The sequence below is a fragment of the Hipposideros armiger genome, unplaced genomic scaffold (genome assembly GCF_001890085.2).
Source record: "Hipposideros armiger isolate ML-2016 unplaced genomic scaffold, ASM189008v1 scaffold_176, whole genome shotgun sequence".
Lineage (NCBI taxonomy): Eukaryota > Metazoa > Chordata > Mammalia > Chiroptera > Hipposideridae > Hipposideros > Hipposideros armiger.
Window position 1 is genome coordinate 1,449,384 of NW_017731526.1, and position 26,733 is coordinate 1,476,116.

General features: G+C 35.8%; 1 protein-coding gene across 6 annotated transcripts in view; it reads right to left on the minus strand.

Moving 5' to 3' along the window:
• GRAMD1C (GRAM domain containing 1C) overlaps nucleotides 1–26,733 on the minus strand; it is a 101,949-nt gene that overhangs the window by 18,690 nt on the left and 56,526 nt on the right. For 4 of the 6 annotated variants that reach the window (XM_019652207.1, XM_019652206.1, XM_019652211.1 and 1 more), the window contains 4 exons: nucleotides 15,322–15,440; nucleotides 12,472–12,604; nucleotides 8,802–8,964; nucleotides 1,808–1,945 (listed from right to left, as the gene is read on the minus strand). In XM_019652207.1, the coding sequence (XP_019507752.1) occupies nucleotides 1,808–1,945; nucleotides 8,802–8,964; nucleotides 12,472–12,604; nucleotides 15,322–15,440 (553 nt within the window). Of the gene's footprint in view, nucleotides 1–1,807; nucleotides 1,946–8,801; nucleotides 8,965–12,471; nucleotides 12,605–15,321; nucleotides 15,441–16,367; nucleotides 16,464–18,010; nucleotides 18,363–26,733 lie in introns of those variants that run through there. The other 2 variants (XM_019652210.1, XM_019652209.1) reach the window with 2 other exon arrangements.

The window sequence follows — 26,733 nt, forward strand, 5'->3', positions numbered from 1 at the left end:
TCAAAATTAGCCAGAAGCCTTTGTTTCCCAAAGCCACTTATAAGATCAGATGGCAAATATATTCATCCATACTGAAGCCAGATGTGATATCAGACACTAAATGCAGTTTTGATTCTAAAGACAAACTTCATTTAGTACCAGTGTGGAATAACATGCTAGTCCCTCATAGGCCTTTTCAGCCATAAAAAATAAAAATAGCAGTGCAATATCAACAGACATCATCTTAGAAAATTAAGAGAAGTAATGTCTCCAACTCTTGTGAACTATCAAGTTCTCCAGATAGACATGAATAGCAAGACAATATATAATAGATTCAGAACAGATATAAGTTAAATACAAGCTACTGAGTGAAGAGGAAGATGTCTATCCCTCAGATATTCTACATTTTTCAAACTGGGAGAAGAGAAAAAATAAAGGATTTTTTAAAACTGTGAAATTCTTAATATAACCACAGGACTCAGTTAATAGCTGTCTATTAGAAATCTCTTTGCTACTTTACTATGAATAAGAAGAAGAAATTCTTTTTGAATGTAAAGTCCATATCAATGATATAATCTATGAATATGTGATTATGGTTACATAAAAGTTTCAAATAAATACCATCTAATGGTTAATAATTAAATGGCTCCATTATAAAGTGTAGATTCTAGAAGAACTTTCTCTTTGACTAGGTCAAATGGCTCACCTTATGAGTCTCTGCTGCTGCTATTTTCTAATTTTATATGGCAAGTTAAACCATGTGCTCCCAAAGTTTAGTGAATATCTTGAATTATTTAGGACAAATTCAGTTTCAAAGTAACCATGAGCTTATTTTAGATGTTTACCAAAATAGAACTTGTAACACATAATCAATGAAATCTTTTTTATAAGTATAACTCAATCCCTCCCCGGAACTTTTGTTTTTGGATATTTTCATGGAGGTATACCATAGGCAATGCAATCTCAAATGTATAGCTCCATGAATTTTCACAAAGAAAACACATGTGTACCACTGCCCAGGTCAAGACAGAGAACTTTACCAGCATCTCTGAAGCTCCTTCCCAGCCCTTAACCACCCAACTCTCCACGACAGTAAATATTATGCTGATTGTATATCCATAAATTAGTTATGCCTGTTGTTTTTTTTTTATAAATAAAGGAATTACAGTATGTACTCTTTTGTGCCTGGCTTCTTTTGCTTAACACTGTATTTGTGAGATTTACGCATATTGTTATAAGTAGCAGTTTGCTTTTTTTCATTGCCATATAGTATTCTTTTGTGTGAACATACACAATTTGCTTATCCATTCTCTTACTGGTGGATATTTTGGCTTTTTTTGAGTTTGGGGGCCATTCTAAATAATGCTTCTATGAATAAGAGTCCATGTCATTCAGAGTCCACATGGACCCATTTCTGAAGGACGTACTCCTAGTAGTAGAACCGCGGAGTCGGGAGAATGCGTGTCAGCAGCATTAGGAGATTCTGCCAAACCATACTGCAACATGATTGTGCCAATTTATACTCTGCTACTTCCAGCTGTTCCACACAGAACCATTTAAAATGGGGTTCAAACCAGTTGAACTGCTACATTAATAAATAAATGGAGTTTTAGTTTTCAAAGGGTCTGAATTTAATTGTAGGTAGAATCAGACTAATAGAACAATTATATTATTTACATATGAATTTAACCAAAAGACTTAAATCACCAAAATAAAATCAAAGCCTACTTTTTCCCCCAACAACATAAATCAATTTATATAGGCTCAATCCTCTAAAGATAATAAAATCCTCCCAAATGTATCATTAGATAAGAACACAAGAACCAACCTATTATATTTCTAGACTTGGCAAATCTCTGCATAAAGCGTGAACTGGTGAAGAGCAATTCAAACATTTTCTCAGCACTTATGTGAAAAACACGGTTGATATAAAGTCTTCCACGAAGATCTTTCTCAGGAATATTTTCTGGGGAAACAAAGAAACAAAAAACACATAGAATCAAAAGGGAAGAAACCAAGGAAAGGAAAGGTAATTTCAAAGTTTTGTTTTGTTTGCTTGTTTTTGGTACAAAATAGTTTTAATATGATTACAGTGATCAGCACATTCCAGGGCATGATTAAAACTCTAAATTGGTGCTATATACATATGTATGATATAACTATACATAAGAATACCAGGGATGCCAAAAAAATGTATACAAGTGGACACTTTGGTCAACGTTGCTCAAGCAGTAGTTCACCGTAATCAGAAGTGTCTGGATGCGGATGGTAACCACTTTGAGCACCTCTTGTAATTGCAGAAGTCAAACGTGACTTGTATTCATCTTTTGTTATCAGTATATATTGAATATTACAATTTTGATGCAGTTTTCCTTTCTTAAAATGTGCATACATTTTTTGGCACCCTCTGTATATTAAACTATATATGATCAATATTTCAGTTGTCAACCCAAAATATAGAGAAATAGTTAACTTGAATGATATCCAACTCCCATAATATATTGCTCAAAAGAATATTTCAAAAGTGACAAGGACAAGACTGAGATGTGCAGAGTGGTATCTACCACAGCAATTAGCAGGACCTATTTCTGAATGCTCACACATTCAATAAATATTAATCATGACTGGCTCTAATATCAGCTGCTGCATTCACTTACTTACTAGCCTGAATAATCTTTCAAACTTGACTTAAAGCTGACTCTCCCAAGTCAATTCACAACCTATTCTTAATACCACACATTAAAAGAAGGGTTTCTTCTTTTAATGTGAAAAGTATTCTTCAAAGCTAAATAATGCCCATTGGAATATTACATTTTTCTGGGAACCTGATAATGATAATAATGTTGAAAACTACTGGTTGCAAATGAAGAAGCAATAATCTGCTTACCTCTCCGCATATTCCCTGGAAACATTGTCTAAAATAGCCCATGCTTGTATGGTGCTTACTATAGTCAGGCATTATGCTAAGCACCTTACGAGTATTCACTTTTCCTCACAGCAATCCTGAGATAGGTGGTGTCATCATTTCCACTGTACAGATGAGCAAACTGAGGACTGAGAGAATTGCGGAAGCTCCGTGGCTAATGAGTGACTGAATTGGAATCTGCATTCATTCCAGCTCCAGAGCACACAAACTTAACCTCCACTTTATATTGCCAGGAGTTTAACTTAGAAGAACCAAAAAGAAAAAAGACAGCTAGGAGTAGGAGCCTGGTAAACTAAAGGAAATAAGAGTAAAATAATCCAATATGAAATTTTAATGATTTCAGAACTGGGGTTACTTATTATTTCAAGGATTATGCCCCATCAATACAGAATCAGAACTGTGGCCAAGCTCCCCATATTTCAGAAATCAAGCTCTAAGGATTATCTGTGTAGAGCATCTGTCAATATTACGCCACAGAAAGCAGTCTGGTAAAGTATAAGACAGTGGTCTAAGAATCAGAAAAACTCTTCCAGCTCTGCCTTCGCTGCATTTATTGCTTTTTCTCCCTCATTAAATGATTTGTGTCTCTCTACTTTGCTGCAGATGCAGTGAATTTAGGGATATCAGGCAGATACTGATTTACTTTCTTCCCGCAATAATACCATATGAAGGCAAAAGCTAGTCACTGTAATTTCAAATAGTGGCTTCTTCAAGCATAAAAATAAATCACTGAAACTAGGCAATTTGCTAAGGTTTTGTGAGGTAGCTTTCCAATTAGGCTTGAGAAATAGCTTTTTCTGACAGAGACGCCATATGTATTCATTGTAAAAGTAATTCATATGTTCACCAAGAAAGCAAACACGTACAGATGATCGTATTGATCCTGCTCATTTCCTTCACAGAACCTATCTCAACGTGTAATTATATTTTGGTTGGCTTATTGACGACTTGCTTATTATCTGTATCTCTCCTGCACTGGGCTCTAAGTTCCATGTGGGTAGGGGCCATGCTGATTTTAAACACCAATGTTCATTATGTGCTTAGCACATAATAAGTGTTAAAAAACTATTTTTAATTGAATAAGTGGCTACTGAAAACACTAAACATATCTCAGGGTCTATTTTAATTTATAGGACTTGGAATCTGTAACCATATTTTTTAACTTTTCATTTTGGAATAATTTTAAATGTACAGTGAAGTAAACTGGCTTTATTCCTATTTCTTTCTAGTAACGTCCTTCTCTATATAAGGATCCAACCCAAAATACCATGTTGCATTAGTTATTAGTTATTATTATCCATCTATGATAGTCCCTCCTTCTCCCCGCCCCCTTTTTTTAATGGCCTTACATTTGAAGAGTACTGGTCAGATATTTTGTAGAATGGCTGTCAATTTGGGTTCATCCAAGGTGTTTTCATGATTAGACCGGGGTGGTAGATTTGAGGGAAAAACACTACAAAGGTGAAGTGCCCTTCTCATCAAACTCAGGGGGTACACATACCAACATGACTTACAGTCTTTAATACTTGGTTAAGGTTGTCTGGCAGTCTTCTCCACTGTGGAGTTACTATTTTCCCCTTTCCCCATTTGTTAGAAATGAGTCACTAAGTTCAGCTCATACTCAATGGAAGGAGAGTTAAGCTCCACCTCCCGGAAGGGGGAGTACCTACATATATTATTTGGAACTCTGTGAGGAAGATTTGTGCTTTCTCCTCCATTTATGTATTTATTCATAATTTGTATCCGTATGGACTCATAAATGGTTATTTTCTTATCTAAGCTATAATCCAATACTATAATTATTTATTTTGTTGCTCAAATTTTTTTATTTGGCCATTAGGCGCTCTTTCAGGTTGGCTTCTCTGTCCTTTGACAGGCCTCCCTTTTATTTTAAGTAGTTCTTTATTTTCTGGCACTACAAGAGGCTCCAGCCTCTTTTTGTATATTCCCTATCCCAGCCCTAGAAGCAGCCACTTCTCTAAGGTACCCTGGACTATAATTTTTCAAAAGTAAATTTCTTGTTCACTTTTAAGAAGGAAAAAAAAAATTAACACTTATCTAGATATTTCAATATAATATTTTTATATTTCATTTTAACTCCCTTATTAGATAAATTGTTCTGTATTGTAACTGATAAAAAGTAGAATTTGCAGTATCACTAAAGGAAATGAACAATAATACCTTTGTATGTAAATTTGTCCAAAGAAGTAAGGATATGAAATAAAGTATTTCCACCTGGGATTATTTATGTATGAAATTCATGATATTTTAAAGCCTCCTATCTAAGTAACATCACCAATAGCATTGCTGTAACATATTAAGCTAGCTGCTGGTATTTTAAATGGGGAAAGGAACACAGCTCAACCTAGTAGCAGGTTGCTATTTCCAATAAAAAAAAAATACTATTTCAAACTTATCAGTTTGAAAGTGGCCAGTGGAAATGGTGGGAAAAGTGAAACAGGTAAATATGAAAAAGACATGGACATGAATAAGAATGAAACCATATGTTGACAGTGTTTTGAGGATGCATGAAAAATGTACTAGGTAAGTGCAAGAAAAGCTGGTGATTTCGAGTTTGAGCAGCCAAGGACACAGTTTGCTATATCTTCCATTTTCTAAAAACCAGTAATCTGCTGTCTTTCTGACTCTGATTAATGGCTTTCTGTATACCTGAAGAACCAAGTTCAATTTGAGAGTGTTGTTCAAACTCCTGACTCAGGTAACTGTGTCAGGGTTACCTGTTTTAGTCTCATGGTGCTTTTCTGACATGTTCGACTATTTCACATCTTTTTCTCTGGCTTTCCCCAGAGGTCTGCTTGTCCTCACCTTTATTACTTAGTAAGCATCACCTAATATTTTGATCCTGTTCTTTGCATGACTTTGCCTCTAATTCATCTTGTTCTGTCAGCTATAGATCATGGATTCCAATTTTGCTATTCTTATGCACCCATCCCCCGCCGAATCTTTGCCTAACTTAGCTTCCGTTCTTCGGATAAGTGACTTTGGTCAGGGAACCATCAAGTTCAAGATCAGTGTCACATCAAGTTCTGCCCCAGCTATACAAAACTAAGTTTAACTTCTGTCATGTGACACAGCGCAGGTGTCTCATGACATCAACCAGTTTGTCACATTCCACTCAACGCTCTCCCTCCTGGGGCAAATGCTTCCCAGACTATCCAAGGCATGACAGAGCAGGGCAGGTGGAAGAAATTAAATCCTGATAGCAACAGAAATATTATCTCCTTGAAAACAGCCATAATTTCCTTGTGCTTGTAAATATGCATACAGTATGTCAACTCATCTTCATTTGCCAGGAAACTCCCAGCATCTTCTGAGATGCTCTGACCTCCTCCCCCAAACTGGCCAAGTAAGTCAACAAGCTGAGGAAAGTCTACCAGCCTCAACCCTCAATAAAGTTCTGTAGCTTATTCTGCTGAATTATTATATATTAAAGTTTCAAGATAGCAATATGGTTTAACAGACTAAAAGACAATGTTTTGGATTTTGTTCAGCAGCTGGACGCCAAGAACCCATTTCTGGAAGTACAGAAATACCCCTAAAAAGGATACCCTTCAATCTTACTTGGTTCTAAACTTCCTAGTGTAGAGTAAGAACATTAAAAAAGGAGCCAATCAAAGGAGATTCTAGGCTTTCCCTATCTGGGCTTCAGTTAAAACTCCACATCAAAGGGACCATGCTAGGAGCTATCGCAGGTCCCTCTGTGAGGTTATTTCACAATGCTCTGCTTTGTTGATTCCTTGCAAGTTTCCATGGGTCTAGAGTGAGTCTTTACATCAAAATAATCCAGCCCCCTCCCCTGCCAAATAGTACAGCCTACAGGTGGTAGAAAAGAAACCCTCTCATTTTCTCACTCAAGCTGCTCACAACAGATCGAAATACTATCATTTTAAATAAAGGGATGCTTGGTTTAAAGTAATCTGCCATCTACCTATCTCCCTCTAAATCCCCACACACATTTCCAAATTTCCTGGGATGATTTACTTCTTTTGATCGTTCCTATTGCATCCCCAGTTCACACCTTCATAGCCTCACAACGTTCAGAAACTAGAAAACAGATTCATTATAATACCCACTTAATACGTATGATAAGCCCTAGACTTTGGAACCTGCTTAGGGAAAGCAATAGGAATACTGGCTTTGTTATCAAATGATAATCTAATAATAATAATAAAAAACTCACCCCACGCACCATAAAGAAAACCTGCACAAACAGAAGGCTGAACGTTGTTACATAGAAGGTCTTACTGCTGTAAAGCCAGTCTTTAAAGAGGAGCCAGCAAGAAGCCACATGTGATCAGGGCTCATATGTAATACAGCAACTACATAACTACTGGCTATGAATTCAGCTTATATGAGTTTTAACGTTATCATTTATGCAACTTAACATTAACGTTAATTTTATAGGAACTCGGGGCGGCAGATTATCTCAGTTGGTTAGAGCTCAGTGCTCATAACACCAAGGTTGCAGGTTTGATCACCAAATGGGCCACTGAGTTGCGCCCTCCACAACTAGATTGAAAACAACTACTTGACTTGGAGCTAATGGGTCCTGGAAAAACACACTGTTCCCCAATAAAAAAATAAATAAAAATTTTATAGGAACTCAATAAGAAAACCACTTTTGAAGCACAATCCTTATAAGGGAGCAAAGAAAAAGAATCCTTGTTTTGGAGTCACTTACCCATCTGGCCACTGGGTGCCAGAGTAGATCTTCCTAAAGTCAGAGGTTCGGCCAGGCAGGGGATGATAATTCAAACCCGCTGCCTACCGGTGCATGAAGAGTAACAACAGTAAGAGTCTGGTCATTCAAGGGGCTTGAGCCTTTAAAAAAAACTTCCTCTCGACTGTCTTTTCAAAAGAACTCAACAACTGTCTTCTTAATGCATCCTGTGGTTTTTAGGAACTAGTGGATTTTCATTCATGTTTTTAAGAGTGTGGATTTAGTTTTCATTAAAGATACATCAGTGTTCTCAAACCGAGGTCAAACCTAATTTGGATTGGGTTTTCATGGACTTGGTCTTGGTTTGGTTTTGAATTCGGATTTCATTTTAGATTTGGACTTGATTTGGATTTTATTTAGATTTGACTTGGATTTAGTTTTGGTTTTCATGGATTTGGTTTACATGATAGAGAAAGATACAGAGGTTCCCAAACCAGGTCTAACCTGAACAGTAACTAGACCAGCAAATATTATCATGTTGTACAGATCCAAACCACTGTTACTAACATGCTTAGCACTTTTGGTAGGAAAGCAGGTAGAGCAAAAATCATCGGCATTGCTCCCGTTCCTGAAATTTGAAAGTAGCCACTAACCTGCATCTTTCCCAATGTCTCCCCACTTCAATGTCAATAATTTTACAGTTAAAAAAAGATTCCTTAAAATGCCCACTTAAGTATGACAAGTCCCAGGTTACTGGTACTAACTTAGAAAAAGTAGAGAGAACGTGATTTGCTATAGTTTCCTTTTAGCAACTGATTTTCATTTTTATTACATTCTCTACTTTTTAATCTCTGCATCTCTCTCTTTTGTGGTAGTTAACAGAAAGCAGTACGATTATAATGTCTATAATACTAAGCAGGTTTTTATAAAAATTTGTTTTTCCATTGCTAATATTCCATCTCCACTGACTTAAGGCTTGGAATTTAAAAGCTAAACGTAATGGAGATTTTCAAATTCCAGGCTTCTGGAAAGCAGAGCTGGGTTAGATTTAGCAGTCTCTTTCCCCTATTTTCTATTAACTCCCATCCATTTTTGGTTCTTATAGAGTGAAACTGTATCTAATGTAACTAAATTTTCAGTCTGCACACACCTAGAACAAAGATAAATATTGAAAGAAAACTGAAACTTTATTTAAATTTTTAAGAAATTCTTTACCTTCATCAACTGAATCTGAAGTGCTGCTTTTGTCCAGAGAAAGATATTCATTTTTATTCAAGTCCAGAGATTTCGATGGCACTCTGCTTAGCCTCTTTTCTGAAGTGAGTAAAGGACTCTTTTTGCTCTGTTTCTCGCTTTGGGGTTCCTCTTTCCTCAACTCCTAAAAGGTAAACAGTCCAGTTTAAAAACCAGATTATAGGCTTAGATTTTACCATGAGATCTTTAATAATAAAGACACTTTGAAATACTGCTCTTTGAAAAATTTGTTTGCTATGTGTGTATCACATTTTTATTTTAGTTTGCGAAACATTGGTAGATAATATATATATATCATTCTAGAGTTACCTTCTAAAACAGTAATGAACAATAATTTTATGAAGAACATCATATAAAAGGAACTCAGACAGTTAACATCATGTGAATCACTTAAGCAGAAGGGAAAGGGGGCAGAAGACAAAATAATGGAACATTTATTTCTTTGGGGTGGGCCAGGGAGAGGGAAAACCCAGTTAGTTTCCCCAGACAATACCTGCCCAATAATCTCAAAGAAGAAAACTTACCCATCTCTCAAGACCAGTAACTAAAGGGGAAAGAGAAAGAAAATACAGAGATAAAAGTCACATAAAGGTACAGTGGAAGAGAGAAGATTAAAAGGGAAAATTAATTTCACTATAAACTCGTAAGAACACAGTTGTCGTTGCTGTTAAGGGACTAAGATAAGAGATTGGCATTGAAATATATTCAATATATGATTCTATCTATACTTTCTGGGAATGGTTTAATAAAGATATGTCATTTCTATAATAAATTTAATACTAGGCATTAAAGAATAAATGCTATTGGGGCTGGCCGAGTGGCTCAGTTGGTAAACAGCACAAGCTCTGAGCAACAAGGTCACCAGTTCAATTCCCACATGGGCCAGTGAGCTGTTCCCGAACTGAGCTGCCGCTGAGCTGCCAACAGGTGGCAGGATGGCTCAGATGGTGAGAGCACATGCTCCTAACAACAAGGATGCTGGTTCGACTCCCGCATGAGATGGTGGCTACGCCCACCCACAACTAAGATTAAACATGGCACCTTGAGCTGAATGGCAGCGAGCTACCTACAGGCAGCTGAATAGCAACTGGGCTTGGAGCTGAGCTTGCTGCGCCTTCCACAACTAAGACTGAAGGACAACAACGTGGCTGTTCCCTTCTCCCAATTCCCCAACACTGTTCCCCTTCCCCAATTCCCCAATAAAACCTTTAAAAAAAATCAAAAAATGAATGAATGAATGCTATTGATATATTAGTATTCAGGAAGAACAGTGTTATAATTAGGGTTAATAGAACAGTGTAAAATCATAAATGATACAGCAAAGGACTTTCTTGCATTGTTTGTGTGTAAGCAGTTAAAAGAGAGCCAAAAGCACAGATACACTCCTTACACTTCCAGTCCCAAGAGATCTTTCAGCAGCTCTGAACAGAAGCACCAGGGAGGACATGTGCTTCCATCAGCCACTCAGAAAGCAGAATAACAACTGGGATCCAGTACACAATTTATTAAAGCATTATACTATCCTAGTCAGAGGACTGACTCTTCAAGCAGAGATTATTGCTAAAATCAAGACTTGATTTATTTGAAAGTTTCACACTGCAAAGCAACATGCTTATTTAGCTGACCCAGGGGTCTTTAACAGGTGCTAAGTAGAGTAAGTTTCCACAGATTTCTCCTTTTGTTTCTAGTTAAAATATAGTTCCTATTATAAAGAATATAGATAGATACTTATAGGAAAAGTAACAGTCACTATCTTTGAGTGATTGCCACCTGGACAATTTTTATCTCTTTGTACACTTTTCTGTATTTCCTGAATTTTTACAAAAAGTATCAATTTTATAACTTAAGAGAAACCTCAACACAAACAAATAAACAAAAACTTATAGACACAGACAACAGTTTAGTGGTTACCAGAGGGAAGTGGGGAGGGGGTGGTAGAAGAGAGTAAAGGGGTCAAATATATGGATGGAAGGAGAACTGACTCTGGGTGGTGAACACACAATGTGATATGTAGATGATGTATTACAGAATTGTACACCTGAAACCTATGTAACTTTACTAACCAATAAACTTTAATTTAAAAGAAAAAAAAAGAAAAATTTTAAACATAAAAAAAAAGAGAGAAACCTATTTTCATCTTGGAAAAATGTTACTTCTGACTTTTTGTTGGAAGTAACAGTGAAACAAAGTAAGTGACATATGATAGTTGTTGACATCTGAGAATCTCACCATACTGCTCTAATATACAAATAAAAAAGGACCAAGCTTCTCTATTGCTTATATTCCACAGCCTGACAACAGCTATACTAAACACCAATGAATGTATAATCAATCTTAAAACATTAAATTATTCCTCTGCATTCCATTCCCTTTCCTTTACACAACACAAAATCAGATTGGGAAAGATATATGATAGATGCCTGAAACAACTGATAAGTTGGTGACCTTTCACACAAATACAATCTGTTTCAGTGCTTTCCCAGCATTTATTCACAGGAGATGCCTGGAGCTCCATGAAAGAAGGTAGAAAAGGTCCATTGCTGGCCACATACAGATTCACCTTCAATTATAATAGCTTATGGTTACTGAATACTTAATGTGTACCAGGAACAGTTCAAAGCACATTCACATATATTAATTCATTCAATCCTTATTTTAAAAACCCCATGGGGTATCACTGTCCTCATCTTCTAGTTGAGAAAACAAAGGCATAGAAAAATTAAATAATTAAGTTAACTTACTTAAGGTCATACAGTTAGCAAGTGGCAGAGGTAGGATGCAAAGCTGGTGTTCTCTCAGCTAAGAAATCCAGCTGTAGTCCCAACCTTGTACCCCCAATCAGAACAAAAGCTCTAGAATAAGCGCTCTCTTAGCATTCAGAACATGGTCTCTAAATACCATTCTGCACTGAGAACTATGGCTCATTAGAAAAACGGCGGATACCAAGTCTGGGACAAAAAATGTACAAGGTGTGTCTGGGACAGGTTCTTGTATCAGAAAGAAAGGAAGCCATCAAAAATTACTGATCACTTCAAAAGGACAAAGGAGCCAATCTGAAAGGGAAATGGCAGAAGGGACAAACTGAGTATAAAAAATAAATAATGACTCCAAGTGATAGAAACTCATGGAAATTTTTTTAAAAATAGATGGGCTTATAATGACACTTGAAAAAATAAAGGAAGAAACTAACTAATTTAACTGTGAAACCTGGTAATTAACTGGATATGCCTGCTTTAGCAGTCAGCTTAAGAAGCATCTCTTGTTACTCCAGCGCGCTGCTCAGGGTTCTCATTTCCCCCTTCAAAACAGATTCTTTCTACCATAGCAGACCCACTACCTACACTGGGAATAATTCTGCTAACTATGAATTTCTCCATCTTATATTTTTAATGATCTCTATCCCCTTACAGACTGATGCTGTCTGGTAGCTCTGTACCATATCCAGCTCTGAACAGAACCACATGTGTATATAACATCTGCTACGTACAGGCTTGAAACTACTCCTAAAATAAAGGAGCAACCTGATATCCTAAGTTTAAACATTTGGTATATTGTATTCTTATTGGATCTTACATTATGATGAACACATGGCAACATCACGTATCTTTAAATGGAGGAATCATACACTGACCTTTTTTGGTAGATTTCCATCATTTGACTCTGTTTCTGAAACCCCATTTATTGATTCACAGATAAAACTCGTTGACTTGGACAATTTTTCCTCTCTCTCCCCACAGTCATCCAAGCTGCTTCTTTCCGTACTTCTGTAAGAAGCACATCATTACAGAAACATAAACAAGGTCACTTTCACACAAATAAGTAATTCAGTCTCCTCAGAGGTCTTTTTCTATTATAAAGCATTTTGACAACAAATGGTTTTTTTGTAATGTAACAAATAAGCCTCTACTTATAACATGCTTAAATCACATGCTGTCTTCTTAAATAAAGTTGACTTTATTTCTGAAAATAAGATATTCTCATATGAGATTTTATAAATTTCAGAAACCATTAAAAACTTAACCCAGTACAAGTGGGTGCAACAGCAGCTAATAAAGTGAATACTGCTGGTTTAAATGTCAGTTGTGGACAAGCACAAAGCTGCAAATGGTGCAGGGTGGGTGTATGAGTTGGGTGCCAGTCAACATCAGAAGGCAGTTTTCTTTTAATCTCCTTGCTTCTGATTCAGTCCCAGCTGAGATGGCAAATTCTCCCCAGAAGCGGAAGCGCCTGATATCTGAGCGGAGAGCCCACAAATTAGTCCATGCCCCCCTTACTGCTTTTCTCATTGCTAAGAACAAGGTTTAAGGAACAGCTTTCAAATGGTCACAGGGACAAGATTACAACAATTATCCTGGGACCCGCTTGTCCTCTCTCAGGGAGCAAAGAAAAAGGAAAGTCTATTAAAAGTCTATAAAAGGAGCACAATTGATCTAATTTCCAGTGCTCAACCTCAGTGAGAAATTGTTATTTCTCATGTGATCATTGCAACGTATAGACTTAAAGCTTTTCTAAAATAAAGTAGCAGCCTGACATCTTAAGCCATACTACCCTGAGGAAGGAATAGAAATACTAAAGGACCTTTCAACTCGATTCTACTCCACCCAAATAATGCTTAAATCTGCAACGAAGTCACCCTGGCCAGGCGGAATGGCAGGGCTCCGAAGGGACCAAACAAGAAAATGGCTCCTTGAGACTACCCACCACCCGAGTGTCCGAACTTAACGATGTTAAGGATGGAGTAGAGTTGTGGAGAAATAAAGAAAGAAAAAAAGGAGGAGGGAGAGTGAAGGAGAGATTAAAAATGAAGAGAAAAAAAGATGGAAGAGCTGGGGAAATAAGGGTTTGAGAGAGACAGGCTTCTTCCAGAGACTGGAAGAACGGAAAAGGAGAAGAGGGAATAAGGAGACGAGGGAATAAGGATCCCGCCACATCTTTACTTACAAAGCACTCAATCACCAGAAGAAAACAGCAGCTTTTCTGGTGACCTCAAGAAGCTGGACTTTAGAGTATATAAAGCAGCTGGTCAAAAACATTCCCTCTTTCCTTTTTCAAAGACTAGAAACTGTTTGAGTTGGCAGAAGGTCATCTAATTTAACTGCCTCATTGCACAGATCAGTAAACTGAGGATCAGAAAGGCTACGGGATTTGCTTGAGGTTGCTCAGCTACTTGGTGGCAAAATCCAGACTAGAATCTAGATCTTCTTTACCACAATCCAAGGCTCTCTGCATTGAATCATTGCTTTTTGACCCAACTCCAGTACCTGAGAGAAGCTAGTAAGCTTTATAGAGAGAGCAATACAATGGAAAATTTTAACTTTATAGAAAACTAATAAAATATGCATGTGTAACGATGTAAAAAAGACTAAAATATTGATGCTTAACTGAAACACTATAAATAGGATCAGCATAACTAGAGAGTAAAAGTGTACATACGTCAAGACTTTCAAAAGATTTCCGTATTAAGATTTACTTGCCATATAATTTTTTAATAAGTTTTAGTAAGGTATAATTCACATACCATAAAATGTACCCCATTTAGAGTGTATAATACAGCAGTTTACAGTGTTGTGCAGCTATCACCACTATCTAATTTTAGAACATTTTCATTACCCCAAAAAGAAACCCTGTACCCATTAGCAGTCACTCCCCATTCTCCCTTACTCCCTGTCCCTAGCAACTACTAATCTACTTTCTGTGTCTACGGATTTACTCATTCTGAGCTCCATTTCCTATAAATGGACTCATACAATATGTGGCCTTTTGTGCCTGGATTCTTTCACTTAGCATGTTTGTTATAGAATTTTAGTGTATTAGCCTCAGTTGTTTTTATTGCTATGAACTCAATTACTATTGGACAAAATGCACTTTTGCTCATAAAGGTTAATAAAAATGTCCACTCTTCCAAATGAATTCCCATCAGTCAAAATTAATCTCTCTCTACTCTGAATTTATCACATTAACATTGTTCTTTTTGGCCCTTCTCATTTTCAACCTTGTATTATTGATATAATTATTTGCATTCCCCACAGTACTATAAGCTCTTTTCATTAATGCATTCAGGATTTATTAAGTGCCAACTACATGTCAAGCACTATGATAGGGTATCCTTGAGGAAAAGTCACATTATCGTTGTATCCCTCAAAATACCTACCAGCCAATTTACTTTATGGTTATCTACATGCAGAGAGATTTCACCAGGTACTTCTCCAGGCCCTTAATAAAAAGGTTTATGAAAGCCACGCTTTAAGCAAATCCCAGGTGACACAGTTACAAAGATATATTTCCTTGTATGTCCTGTATTTGCTTACCAATTTAGCAAACTATTCACTGACCTCACCTTTCACTCCATTCCACTACAGAGAACAGTAGAGGTCAATTCAACCAAGGGTGAAATAATAGAAATTCTGAAATTAGTCAAGTTTAAAATAATTCTTTGACCAATGATTAATAAATCTTGACATTCCAAAACAGTTTGCTGTACCTTGCCTGTATATTATCTTCAATCGAAAGGGACAAGTTTTCCATCTCTTCAGCATTTAAGCCCAGCTCAGTGCCATAGTTCTGCTGGAGCAGCTGCCAGAATTCCGGTCTGGTCAAGCTCTACAATGACAGCAAACTTATGCTGAGTATTGGAAAATGTAAGAGCATAACATAGTGATTCAAACGTGAATTCTGAAGTAAAAATGATGTGCTGTACAACTTCTAGATGTGTGATTTTGGTAGTCATTTGACCTTTCTAGACGTGTTTTCTGTAACTATAAAAAAAATGGGTTAACAAAACTTACCTGACACAGTTGATACTGGAATTAGATGAAATGATGATTTTAAAGTGCCTAATATAATTACTACTGTAAATGGGAGGAAAGATGTTTAAAATTTTCTTTTTATAAAATAGTTTGTCCATAGTTTCTGGCAATTACTAATGTGCAATTTAAATTCTGCAATCCAACCAGCCTGCCGTCACCACCGGGTCCCCACTCAGAGTTTTCACCCTCAATTCAGAACCCATTCTCTTTAACCTACAATATAGCTGAATATTTTAACCATTTTAAAAAACTTATATATCAGTAAACTTTAAATTATATTTTCCTAAAACATAAAATGCAAGACGCTGGAATTCAGAATATTTCTTTTGATTTATTTTTAATAAGCCCAGCTTGTTCTTTCTTGGTAGGTATCATATCAGTGTTAAAATCATTCAATACAAAAAACTCATACATCACATCGCAACACAAAAACAATAATAGTATGATAACTGATGGTCTGATTTCTAAAAACATTATAGATGGTTAATCACATGATTAAGCAAAGTAGAGGAAAGCAGCATTAATACTTGAAGCAACTACTGGCAAGCTTCTTTATCTCTCATTCATTCAACAGAGGTTTATTCAGAACTAGCAAATGTGTATCACTGCACCACATGCTAAGGAGAATAAAATGCTCTCAAACCACTTACAATATACTTAAAGAAACACAGGAGACTCTTAAGTAAAATTAAAGATGACAAGCTATAATATTATTATGTACTTAAGTAATGGTGGAATCAACACAGTAATAAGCAATATTACTGTGGATTAGGGTGATCAGATAAGGCGTCACATTGGAGAAGGGTCTTCAGCTGCGCTGAAAGGACATGAATGGGGGAAATGGAGAAATGAGAAAATTTGGGGAAAGGACAACCAACATACAAATATAGAATAAATACATGAAGAACATAAGCAATATTTGTTTTAAAGTCAGTAATAATAAGCGATATTTGTTTTAATAGTTTATCAGCAAAATTTTAGAGTAAAATTTTAAGTTGGGAAATAGTAGGAATAAATATATATATAAAGATTTAATGGGGCCACACATACACATGCCTTGAATTCCTCCCTGATATTACTCCCTATGACAAATACCACTTCCTTTTTACTTTCTCCTTATTTCTTTTCTCTGTCTAGTAGCTATGGTATCTTTGATTGTTACACTACACTCGATGACCTTTATTGTACTTCATGAAACTTCAAAGAGATTAAGAACAAAATTTCTGCACTTTAGATCACTGGTTCCCAACACTTTAGATCACCGGTTCCCAATTTGCCATGCCCAGACTACTAGGATTCTACAAAAGTAGTTGATGAAAATTCAGATATTATTATCAGTATTTCAAAAAGTCAAATATCCAAATAGTTACTTACAATAAAGTTATTCAAGCTAAGTAAAATGTCAGGCCTCTTTGTTAGGGGTTGAATTATATTAATCCAGAGTGGTTATGTTATGCTTTTAAGAAATTTTCAATGGAAATAATGTATAACTAATAAACAACAATGTTCTAACATTTTATTACTTAATATACACCACTTATTTGGTGGACAAAAAGTCTTTTGAAGCACAGTGTCAACAAGAAGAAAAATAAAATAAGATCACTAGTGGTAGAGAAAGTTAAGGAACCACTGTCCTTGACCCTAAAGGTAGCCTACACATTTCTTTTTTGATTTTCACTCTGGAAGAGCCATTTGTGAACTTTTTGTCATAATAGCAGATAGCTTACACTAATAATTAACTCAATCTTCCAAAGAGATTATCTTTGAAATACTTTTAGTGTCATAAATGGATGGTTAACATCATAAAAAAAAACAGCAATACGTTTCAATATAATTCTTGTGGAAGATTAACTTTTTATAAAAACTCTGCTGAAATAATAGATATTACACTATACCAAAAACTAACTAAGGCAAGTGGAGAAACCAATAATAAATATTCAGACACCTTCCTAAGTGAGAAAGAAAAAAAACTTATAAGTAAAATATTACCAACAAAAATACAATTTTACTTGACTATATAAATAAATGTTTTAAATATATTACCAGATGTGATCAGAAGTTAACAGAAGGGTAATTTTAATATACTTTAATCTATTAATTAAAAAATATGTATATATAAAAGGTTAATGAAAAACAAAACAGAACTCATTTAACTCACCAGCTAATTTGTTAAAAATGACATTTTCTTCAAAGTTGACCAGAAGTCATAAAAATGTGGTTATTTACAGCCACAGTGAAGATTCAAACATTCAAACATACATCCAGATTGTTATTTATTGCTCTCTTAAAAATAAGCCGCAGAATCAGGATTAAATAACCTTAAAAAAAAACAACCTCAATTTTAAACAAAGGCTGACCACCTACCTGCCAACAATGGAGAGTCGCCCAGTTTCGGCCTGCAGAGTACTTTAACAAAATAAAGATGAACCAAGCAGTAATCAGATAAGGCTCAAAAGTCTGAAGATCAATTTCTGGCCCAGAAAGCTTTGTATTCTCAGTATGCTGCAAAGTGTTTATCCCGAAGCAGAAGCTGAGTTCCAAATATTTAATGACAACTATGTAAAATCACTGCTTCAATCTTCTAGTTTTGTTATGAGAAGTTTCCCTTATGAAAGACAAGTTCTATTGTAGTTTAAAGCACATTATTTGCCACTTCCTGGTTTATGGTATCAACATTCTTTCCAAGGTGGCAGGTCAGAATGCATAATTAGAAGTAATACCTCACTCTACAGGTTCCTAAGCCACGCCTACTAGAAGAGATAGGTAAACAGGGTTTTATTAAAGGGACAGGTCCCAATTTCTTCAGTGCTACACACAGATTAGAAACAAAATTCAAATGAAAATATCTTCCTTATGCTTAATTATGTAAAATGCCTGTTGTAATATTATTTTAATCTCATTTTAAAAATTAAATATATTAAGGGTTAATTTTTCTTCTCCATGCTAATACTTTTCATTCAATTCTAGCAATGGCATTATTACTTCTTCATGTACCACTTCTTCAGTACTGATGTAGCAGTCCCATCAGACTCCTGCATTAACCCTTTACAACTATCAAAGATTCAATCTCGAGGATCATAAATGGAATGTCAGGAAGTAGCAGGAAGAGTGAGCTAATCAAATAGAGCAATTCTAGTAAGTACTCAGCGCATCTTTCATCACTGAAAAGTTTACATCTTGATTACTCAATAATTCTTTCCTTTAAAAATATTTTTGGGGTGACCGGTTAGCTCAGCTGGTTACAGCGTGGTGCTGATAACACCAAGGTTGCTGGTTCGATCCCCGCATGGGCCACTGTGAGCTGTGCCCTCCCTAAAAGAGTCAGCTATGCCATTGTGGCATGAAAGCGATATGTAACCAATGACCATGGCTGTTCCCCAATAAAATTAAATATATATATTTGACTTTATTCAGAATAATTTCCTATCAGAGACCTGGACTACAATAAACACTATAGAGAGTCTCATCTACCAGTTCCAATTTATTTTCCAGAAGAAAAGTGTTCCTCTAAATGAAAAATCAAAGCTTGCTCTAATTTCTACCTAGTCATTCCATTTAATTTAGTAAGATATGCAGACATGGCAAATGCTACTTGATGAACTGAAAGGATCATCTGAGCAGAAGAGGAGTGGCCAGCAAAAAAGAAAGAAGGAAATACCAGAAAGGTAAAAAGAAATTCCAGAAAAAATGTCATGGAAATAAAGGGAAGAAGCTGTTGCAAAAATAGATGAATGTGCAATCGTGTGAAATGCTGCTGCAAGATCAAGTAAGATAAACATATGTAGGGAGCATGCAAGCGTGCAGAGGAGTGAAGCAGCCTGGCAAGCCAGTTCACCTGACTAACACTGATAGTGGGGGAAAACAGAGAAAAGAGAAGAAAACAGTGGGAAAGTGGTAAGCAGCCAGATCACGAAAAGCATCGTATGCCATGCTAAAGAATATGGGGTTTACATTGTCAAAATATAAAAAGCCACCTACTAGTTTCACATAGAAAAGTACCAAGTTCAGAACTGTGTTCTTAAAAGATACACTTTTTATGGGTAGTTATCCAAAGAATATGAAAACACTAATTCAAAAAGATATACGTATCGTTATATTCACTGCAGCATTATTTACAATAGTCAAGATATGGAAACTATCTAAGTGTCCACTGACAGGTGAATGGATAAAAAAGATGAGTTGTGTGTGTATATATATATATATATATATATATATATATATATATATATATATATATATAGGCAACGGAATACTATTCAGCCATAAAAATGATGAAATCTTGCCAATTGCAACAACATGGATGGATCTTGAGGGCATTATGCTAAGTCAAATAAGTCAGACAGGAGCCGGCCAAGTGGCTCAGTTGATCAAGAGCTCGCTCAAGAGTGTGAGCTCTGAGCAACAGCAGTTTGATTCCCGGCCTGAGCTGAGCTGCCGCTGAGCTGCCAACAGATGGCAGGATGGCTCAGCTAAAAACAAAACAAACAAACAAAAAAACAAATAAGTCAGACAGAAAAGAACAGAAATTGCATGATTTCACTCATTTCTGAAATATAAAACAAATATTTAAAAGTAACAAACAAATTAACAAAACAAAACAAACTCACAGGTACAAACAACAGAATGGTGGTTACCAGAGGGACAGAGAAGAGAAGAGAGGGCAAAATGGTGAAAGGGGGTCAAATACTCATATATGGTAACAGAAGGAAACTAGACTTTTGGTGGTGAGCACACAATAGAGCATACAGGATCAAAATATAATGTTGTATACCTGAAATTTATATAATGTTACTAAGCAATGTTACTTCAATGTAATTAATTAATTAATAATTAGTTTAAAAATATATACACATTTTAAAACGATTACTACTTTGGTAACAACTTAAAGGACAGATTAGTGTTTAAAATAGTTAAGAGGCTATTGCAATGGTTCAAGCTAGAAATGATGAGGGTTTTGGTGACCAATATGACATGAAGAGGTAAGAATCAAGGATACATCCAGGTTTCGGGCTTGGGTGACTAGGTAGGAAGTATACTTCACTGACCACGGGAAACTAGGTGGAGGAGTTCTGCCAGCCAGAGGGAAGAATACAAGAATACAAATACTTCTACATTGCCAGGCTATCATATAGAAAATGTGACTAAAATAACAATGTTACATTCATTTTTTTCCAGGCAGCTTTGAATGTTGCACTTATTATATTTATAGCACTACTGGAAAACTTCTAGATTTCCAAGTGACTCCAAAAGAAGTGATCCTTAGAGGGACATAAGGAATAATAAGGGGATTTGAAAAGGCTGAGTCATTTGCAGGAAAAGGCTGGATGACATTCTTCCAAAAGGTCTCAGAAGGTGACATTTACTTCACAAACTGACCACTATTTGGAGAATGGCCTCAGCATTGTCAGTGTCCTAGAAATGCACTGAGAGAGGCTGACTTAAACATTCACTCACAGACTGCAGACACTCACTCGCTGGTAAACACACTAGTGCACAGTAGGGGCACAGTCCTTTCATTCATCCAGGGAGCCTGAACACCTTGGAAGTCAGGTATTAGTAATCAGATCTTTGCATGATAATCATGGAATCAGAGCAAATGCAGACAGTTTTAAAGGACAACTTGCTGTGAGATTGGTGAGGCTGGATGATTCATCTCTGTACATTTCTCCAATGATCAAAGTCTGCCTCTGTGACTCTCCTTTTCTGTCCCAAATCCTAAATTCTTGACCTAAGTCTAGGCAAGCCACCACAGACTGATATTTTCTTTCTTAATATACACTAATACAATCAATCAACTGTTGAAATACTTTTCCCCCAACACACCTGAGGAATGGGTGTGTTCTATCATCCTTCTATTACCAATTCCCAAAATAGAAATTGGAGCGACACGTATCAGAATTTGGAGAGGGTGTGTCTGCATACATTGAAAAGCCCCCCCTCCATCACCTCATCTCCAATTCTGACCACACCCCCTCCTTCTGCCCTTAGAGAATAAGTCTGACAGCTATTGCCTCTTTAAGCCTTATATTTCAAAATGAATGCAGATTTCTGCTCTATTAGGCCCTGGGTTTAAATGTTCACTCTCAAAATGTACTCTTAAATTTCCAGGGATAGCTAGCTTTAGAACCAGTATACTGGTCCCACAAGAGAGACCATGATTATCTCAGAAAAAAATAATGAGAAAAGAACATCTTGATTCTGTACATAGCCTGCCTATATTATTAGTATCAGTAAACCTAAATCAAATAATACAACAATAATATCACTAGGACCATGAAAAGAGTAATATTAAGGACTGAGCTTAACCAACCAAACAAAAAAAACCTTTTAAGCCATTAGTTTTAAGCCATGTTAAAACTAATAACCTTATATTGTATATACATCCTATCATTAGTAATTTAAGTATAAACAAAATAAGATTTCTTTGACAATTGAGGGTACTTGAGTGTTTCAAGATGATCATTATTCTCATGAAATAGATAGGTTAAAGAAATTTAGTTAAATGAACATTGAATTTAGGGCATATCTTGAATGTTGCTTCTGCAACTAAATTCCTGTCTGTGTTTTCTCCCCATCCTATGCCTTCTCTTTGAGCAGAGAATTGAAAATGTCTTGTAAATTAAATGTAATGATTATCTGGAGTCTAAATCATTAAGATTCGACCAAACTGAGTCACTCAAAAAGTACTTATTGAGCGTTGACTGTGTATAATATAGCCCTAAAATTTATTGTCCAAATAAGTTAAAACTGGCATATTTTTAAGAATAAAGGGAGCACTGTTAATATTTACGTTGACAAAGGTATAAACCCAGACAGTCCCAAACTGTACTGGGTGCCAAGATGGATGCGAAACCAGCTATACAGTGAACACTGAGCTTGTCATTGGACATATCACAATAATAAGACAGATATGGTCCTGATCCTCAAGGTGTTTGTAGTCAAACAAGGAGAAAGAAACAGAACAAAGGATTATACTTGTAATGAGTGGTATAAAGGAAACGTGAAAGATGTTACAGGAATGTGAAAGATTTGTCCTTACTTCAGTTTTATTAATTTGTTTCTGTTAGAACTAGAGGTAAAAAAAAAAAAAAAAGACCCTGTTTGAAGACCTAGTGCAGGAAAAAAAAAAAAAGCAGAACATTTAAGAAAGAATAAGGAGGGTGTACTGAGACGAGAGGCTGGAGTGGTGGGCTGGGGCCAAACCATTGGGTACCTATACAAAATTTGAGATTTTAATTCCAAAGGAAATAGTACTAAGCAGGAAGCTAATATTAGCAGGTATACATTTTTAAAAGTGATAAATTTGGCTGTAGTATCATTCAGAGATCAAAAAACTATTTTTGTAAAAGGCCGTATAGTAAATATTTTAGGCTTTGTGGGCCACTCAGTCTTTGTTGAATTACTCAGCTCTACTGTTGTAGTGTGAAAGCAGCATAGACAATACATAAACGAATGCAAGTGGCTGTGTTAAAAACTTATTAATGGATACTGATATTTTAATTTCATATAATTATGTTATGAAATATTATCCTACTTCTTTTTTAAAAACATTTAAAAATATACAACCATTCCTACTTTGCAAATTATACAAAAACAGGTGGCAAGACAGTTTGGCTCTGGTATAGAACATGGATGTGGGGGTGGGGCTTAAACAAAATAGCCTGAGGGGGGTGGTGGGGAAGGGCTGCACAGTTCTCTTAAACCATGGCTGCACAGTTCTTTACATAAAACAGAAAACATCAATGGTTTAAATCAAAGAATGGAGCTGCCACTGTCCTCTGGCTTCACAAATCCCAGGTGCTCAATGTCTAGAAAAAGGGTGCTAAACTCTAAATTTGTGAACTAAAGTGTTATAAATTACTACATAAATGACCATAGTGCCAGTTTAAACACATGTCTAAATATTGAGGACTTATGTTACATTAAGTCAACTATCTGAAATAAACTGTCCTTTCTGAAGCAACGCAACAGCGAAAACTTATGAATGAAAAAAATGTACTTTTGAAAACATTCTTTTGGGCCGGTCAAGTGGCTCAGTCGGTTGAGAGTTGGCTTGGGAGCGCAAGCTCTGAGCAATGGGGCTGCTGGTTCAATTTCCACATGGGCCAGTGACGCTACACCCAAGCTGAGCTGTGATGGTAGGCTATGCCCACCCACAACTAGGACTGGACTTGGCACCTTGAGCTGGGCTGCCACCCAGATAGCTCAATGGATAGAGCATGCGCTCTTAACAACAAGGCTGTTGGTTCGACTCATTCATGGGATGGTGGCTACGTCCACCCACAGCTAAGATTGTAACACAGCACCTTGAGCTCAGAGGCCATGAGCTGCGAACGTGAAGCCATATGGCGACTGGCGCCCTCCACAACTGGGATTGAGGAACAACAACTTGGCTGGTCCCCCTCCCCAATTCCCCAACACTGTTCCCCTCCCCAATTCCCCAATTAAAAAAAAAACCACAAAAAACAAAAAACATTCTTTCTCAAAGGCACCATATTTGCCTCCAGCTTTTTTCCCCTATTGTGAATTTATTTTATTAAAGAAATAAAGCATACACACACACACACACATGCACACACACACATACACACAATTTTAAAATCATTTTGTTGCATATGCTTTAATAGAATCTTTTTTTCTAGATTAATTTGTGTTAAGGCCATCTCATGTAAGAATTAAGCAAAGTAAGACATATTTACTTTTACTCTCAGATTCCCTAATTACAAGCAAACAAACATAATATTCTGAACTTATATTCTCTAAAAATATTTTGAATATATATAAAATGTGTTATTCAAATGACTTCTGTTGTTTTACAGAATTTTGTAGATATGCTGTGTATTTTATGGATTTTGCTTTTTTCATTTTTTTTTAAAATAGTATTACAAAAGATCAAGAAAACTAACCAATGTGGCTTTATCACTTTAAAACCTAGAGGCAATTGAGGCTTGTAAAATTACAGACAATATAAAACTATACCAAGCACCTAGCACTGTGCCTGGCACCTAATACCTCATAAGTGGGAGTTGCTATTGTTATAGGTATTATGTTAAAAAAATAAATAAATGAAGTTCTTCAAGAATCACTAGGAACATAAAAGAAGGGTTGTTTTGTTTTGCTTTCTAGTTCCTTTTTAGATGAATTCTACAATGTTTAAAATTACTGCCAAGCCACCATTACAAGAAATGTTAAAGGAACCTCTTTAAGAAGAAAAAAGGGAGGGAGAACATAAATATGGATAATAAAATGGCAATAACTACGTACCTATCAATAATCACTTTAAATATAAATGGATTAAATGCTCCAATCAAAAGACATAGAGTAGCTGAACAGGTAAGAAAACAAGAACCATACATATGCTGTCTATAAGAGACCCACTTCAGATCAAAAGACACACATAGACTGAAAGTAAAGGGATGGAAAAAGATATTTCATGCAAATGGAAATGAAAAAAAAAAACCTAAGGTGGCAATACTTATACCAGACAAAATAGACCTTAAAACAAAGACTATAATAAAAGACAAAGAAAGACATTACATAATGATAAAGGGATCAATCCAACAAGAGAATATAAGCCTAGTAAGCATCTATGCACCCAACAAAGGAGTACTTAAATATATAAAGCAAATATTGACCAACATCAAAGGAGAGATTGACAGTAACACAATAATAGCAGGGCATTTTAACACCCCATTGACACCAATAGACAAATATTCCAGACAGAAAATCAACAAGGAAACATCAGACTTAAATGACACACTAGACCAGAATGAATTGATTATTTCTAGAGCATTCCACCCCAAAGCAGCAGAATATACATTCTTTTCAAGTGCACATGGAACATTTTCCAAAATAGACCACATGTTAGGCCACAAAACAAGTCTCAATAAATTCAAGAAGATTGAAATTATATCAAGCATCTTCTTTGACCACAATGGTATGAAACAAGAAATCAATTACAAAATAAAACAAAAAAATAAAACAAAACTGAAAAACACACAAACACATGGAAGCTACTAAACAATGGATAGATTAACAATGAGATCAAAGCAGAAATCAAGAAAAATAACTTGAAACAAATAAAAATGAAAACACAATGACTCAAAATCTGTTGGACACAGAGAAAGCAATCCTAAGAGGGAAATTCATAGCAATACAGGCCAACCTCAAGAAACAAGGAAAATCTCAAATAAACAATCTAACTTTACTCTTAAAGAAACTAGAAGAAGAACAGTAAAGTGATTAGAAGAAAGGTAATAACAAAGATCAAAGTGGAAATAAATGAAATAGAGTCTAAAAAACAATAGAAAAGATTAATGAAACAAAGAGCAGGTTTTTTGAAAAGATAAACAAAATTTATAAACCTTTAATCAGACTCATCAAGAAAAAAAGAGGAAGGACCCAAATACATAAAAGCAGAAATGAAAGAGGAGAAATGAAAACTGACACCACAGAAATACAAAAAATTTAAGAAAATACTACAAGCAGCTATACGCCAACAAATTGAACAATCTGGTAGAAATCGATAAGTTCCTAGAAGCATACAATCTTCCAAGGCTGAGTCAAGGAGAAACAGAAAATCTGAATAGACCAATCACTACAACAAAATTGAATCAGTAATCAACAAGCTCCCAACAAATAAAAGTCCTGGACCAGATGGCTTCACAGGTGAATTTTACCAAACATTCAAAGAAGAATTTACACCTATCCTTCTCAAATTATTCCAAAAATTCAAGAGGAAGGAACGCTCCCAAGCTCATTTTACAAGGCCACCATTACCCTGATTCCAAAACCAGACAAAGACATTATTTTAAAAAAAAAAAAAACAAAAACCTATAGGCTAATATACCTAATTAACATAGATGCAAAAATCCTCAACAAAATATTAGCAAACCAAATTCAGCAATTCGTTAAAAAGATCATACACCACAATCAAGTAGGATTCATTCCTGGCATGCAAGGTTGGTTCGATATCTGCAAATCAATTAACGTGATACACCACATCAACAAAATTAAAAATTAAAATCATATGGTCATATCAATAGATACAAAAAAAGCATTTGAGAAAACCCAGCATCCATTTATGA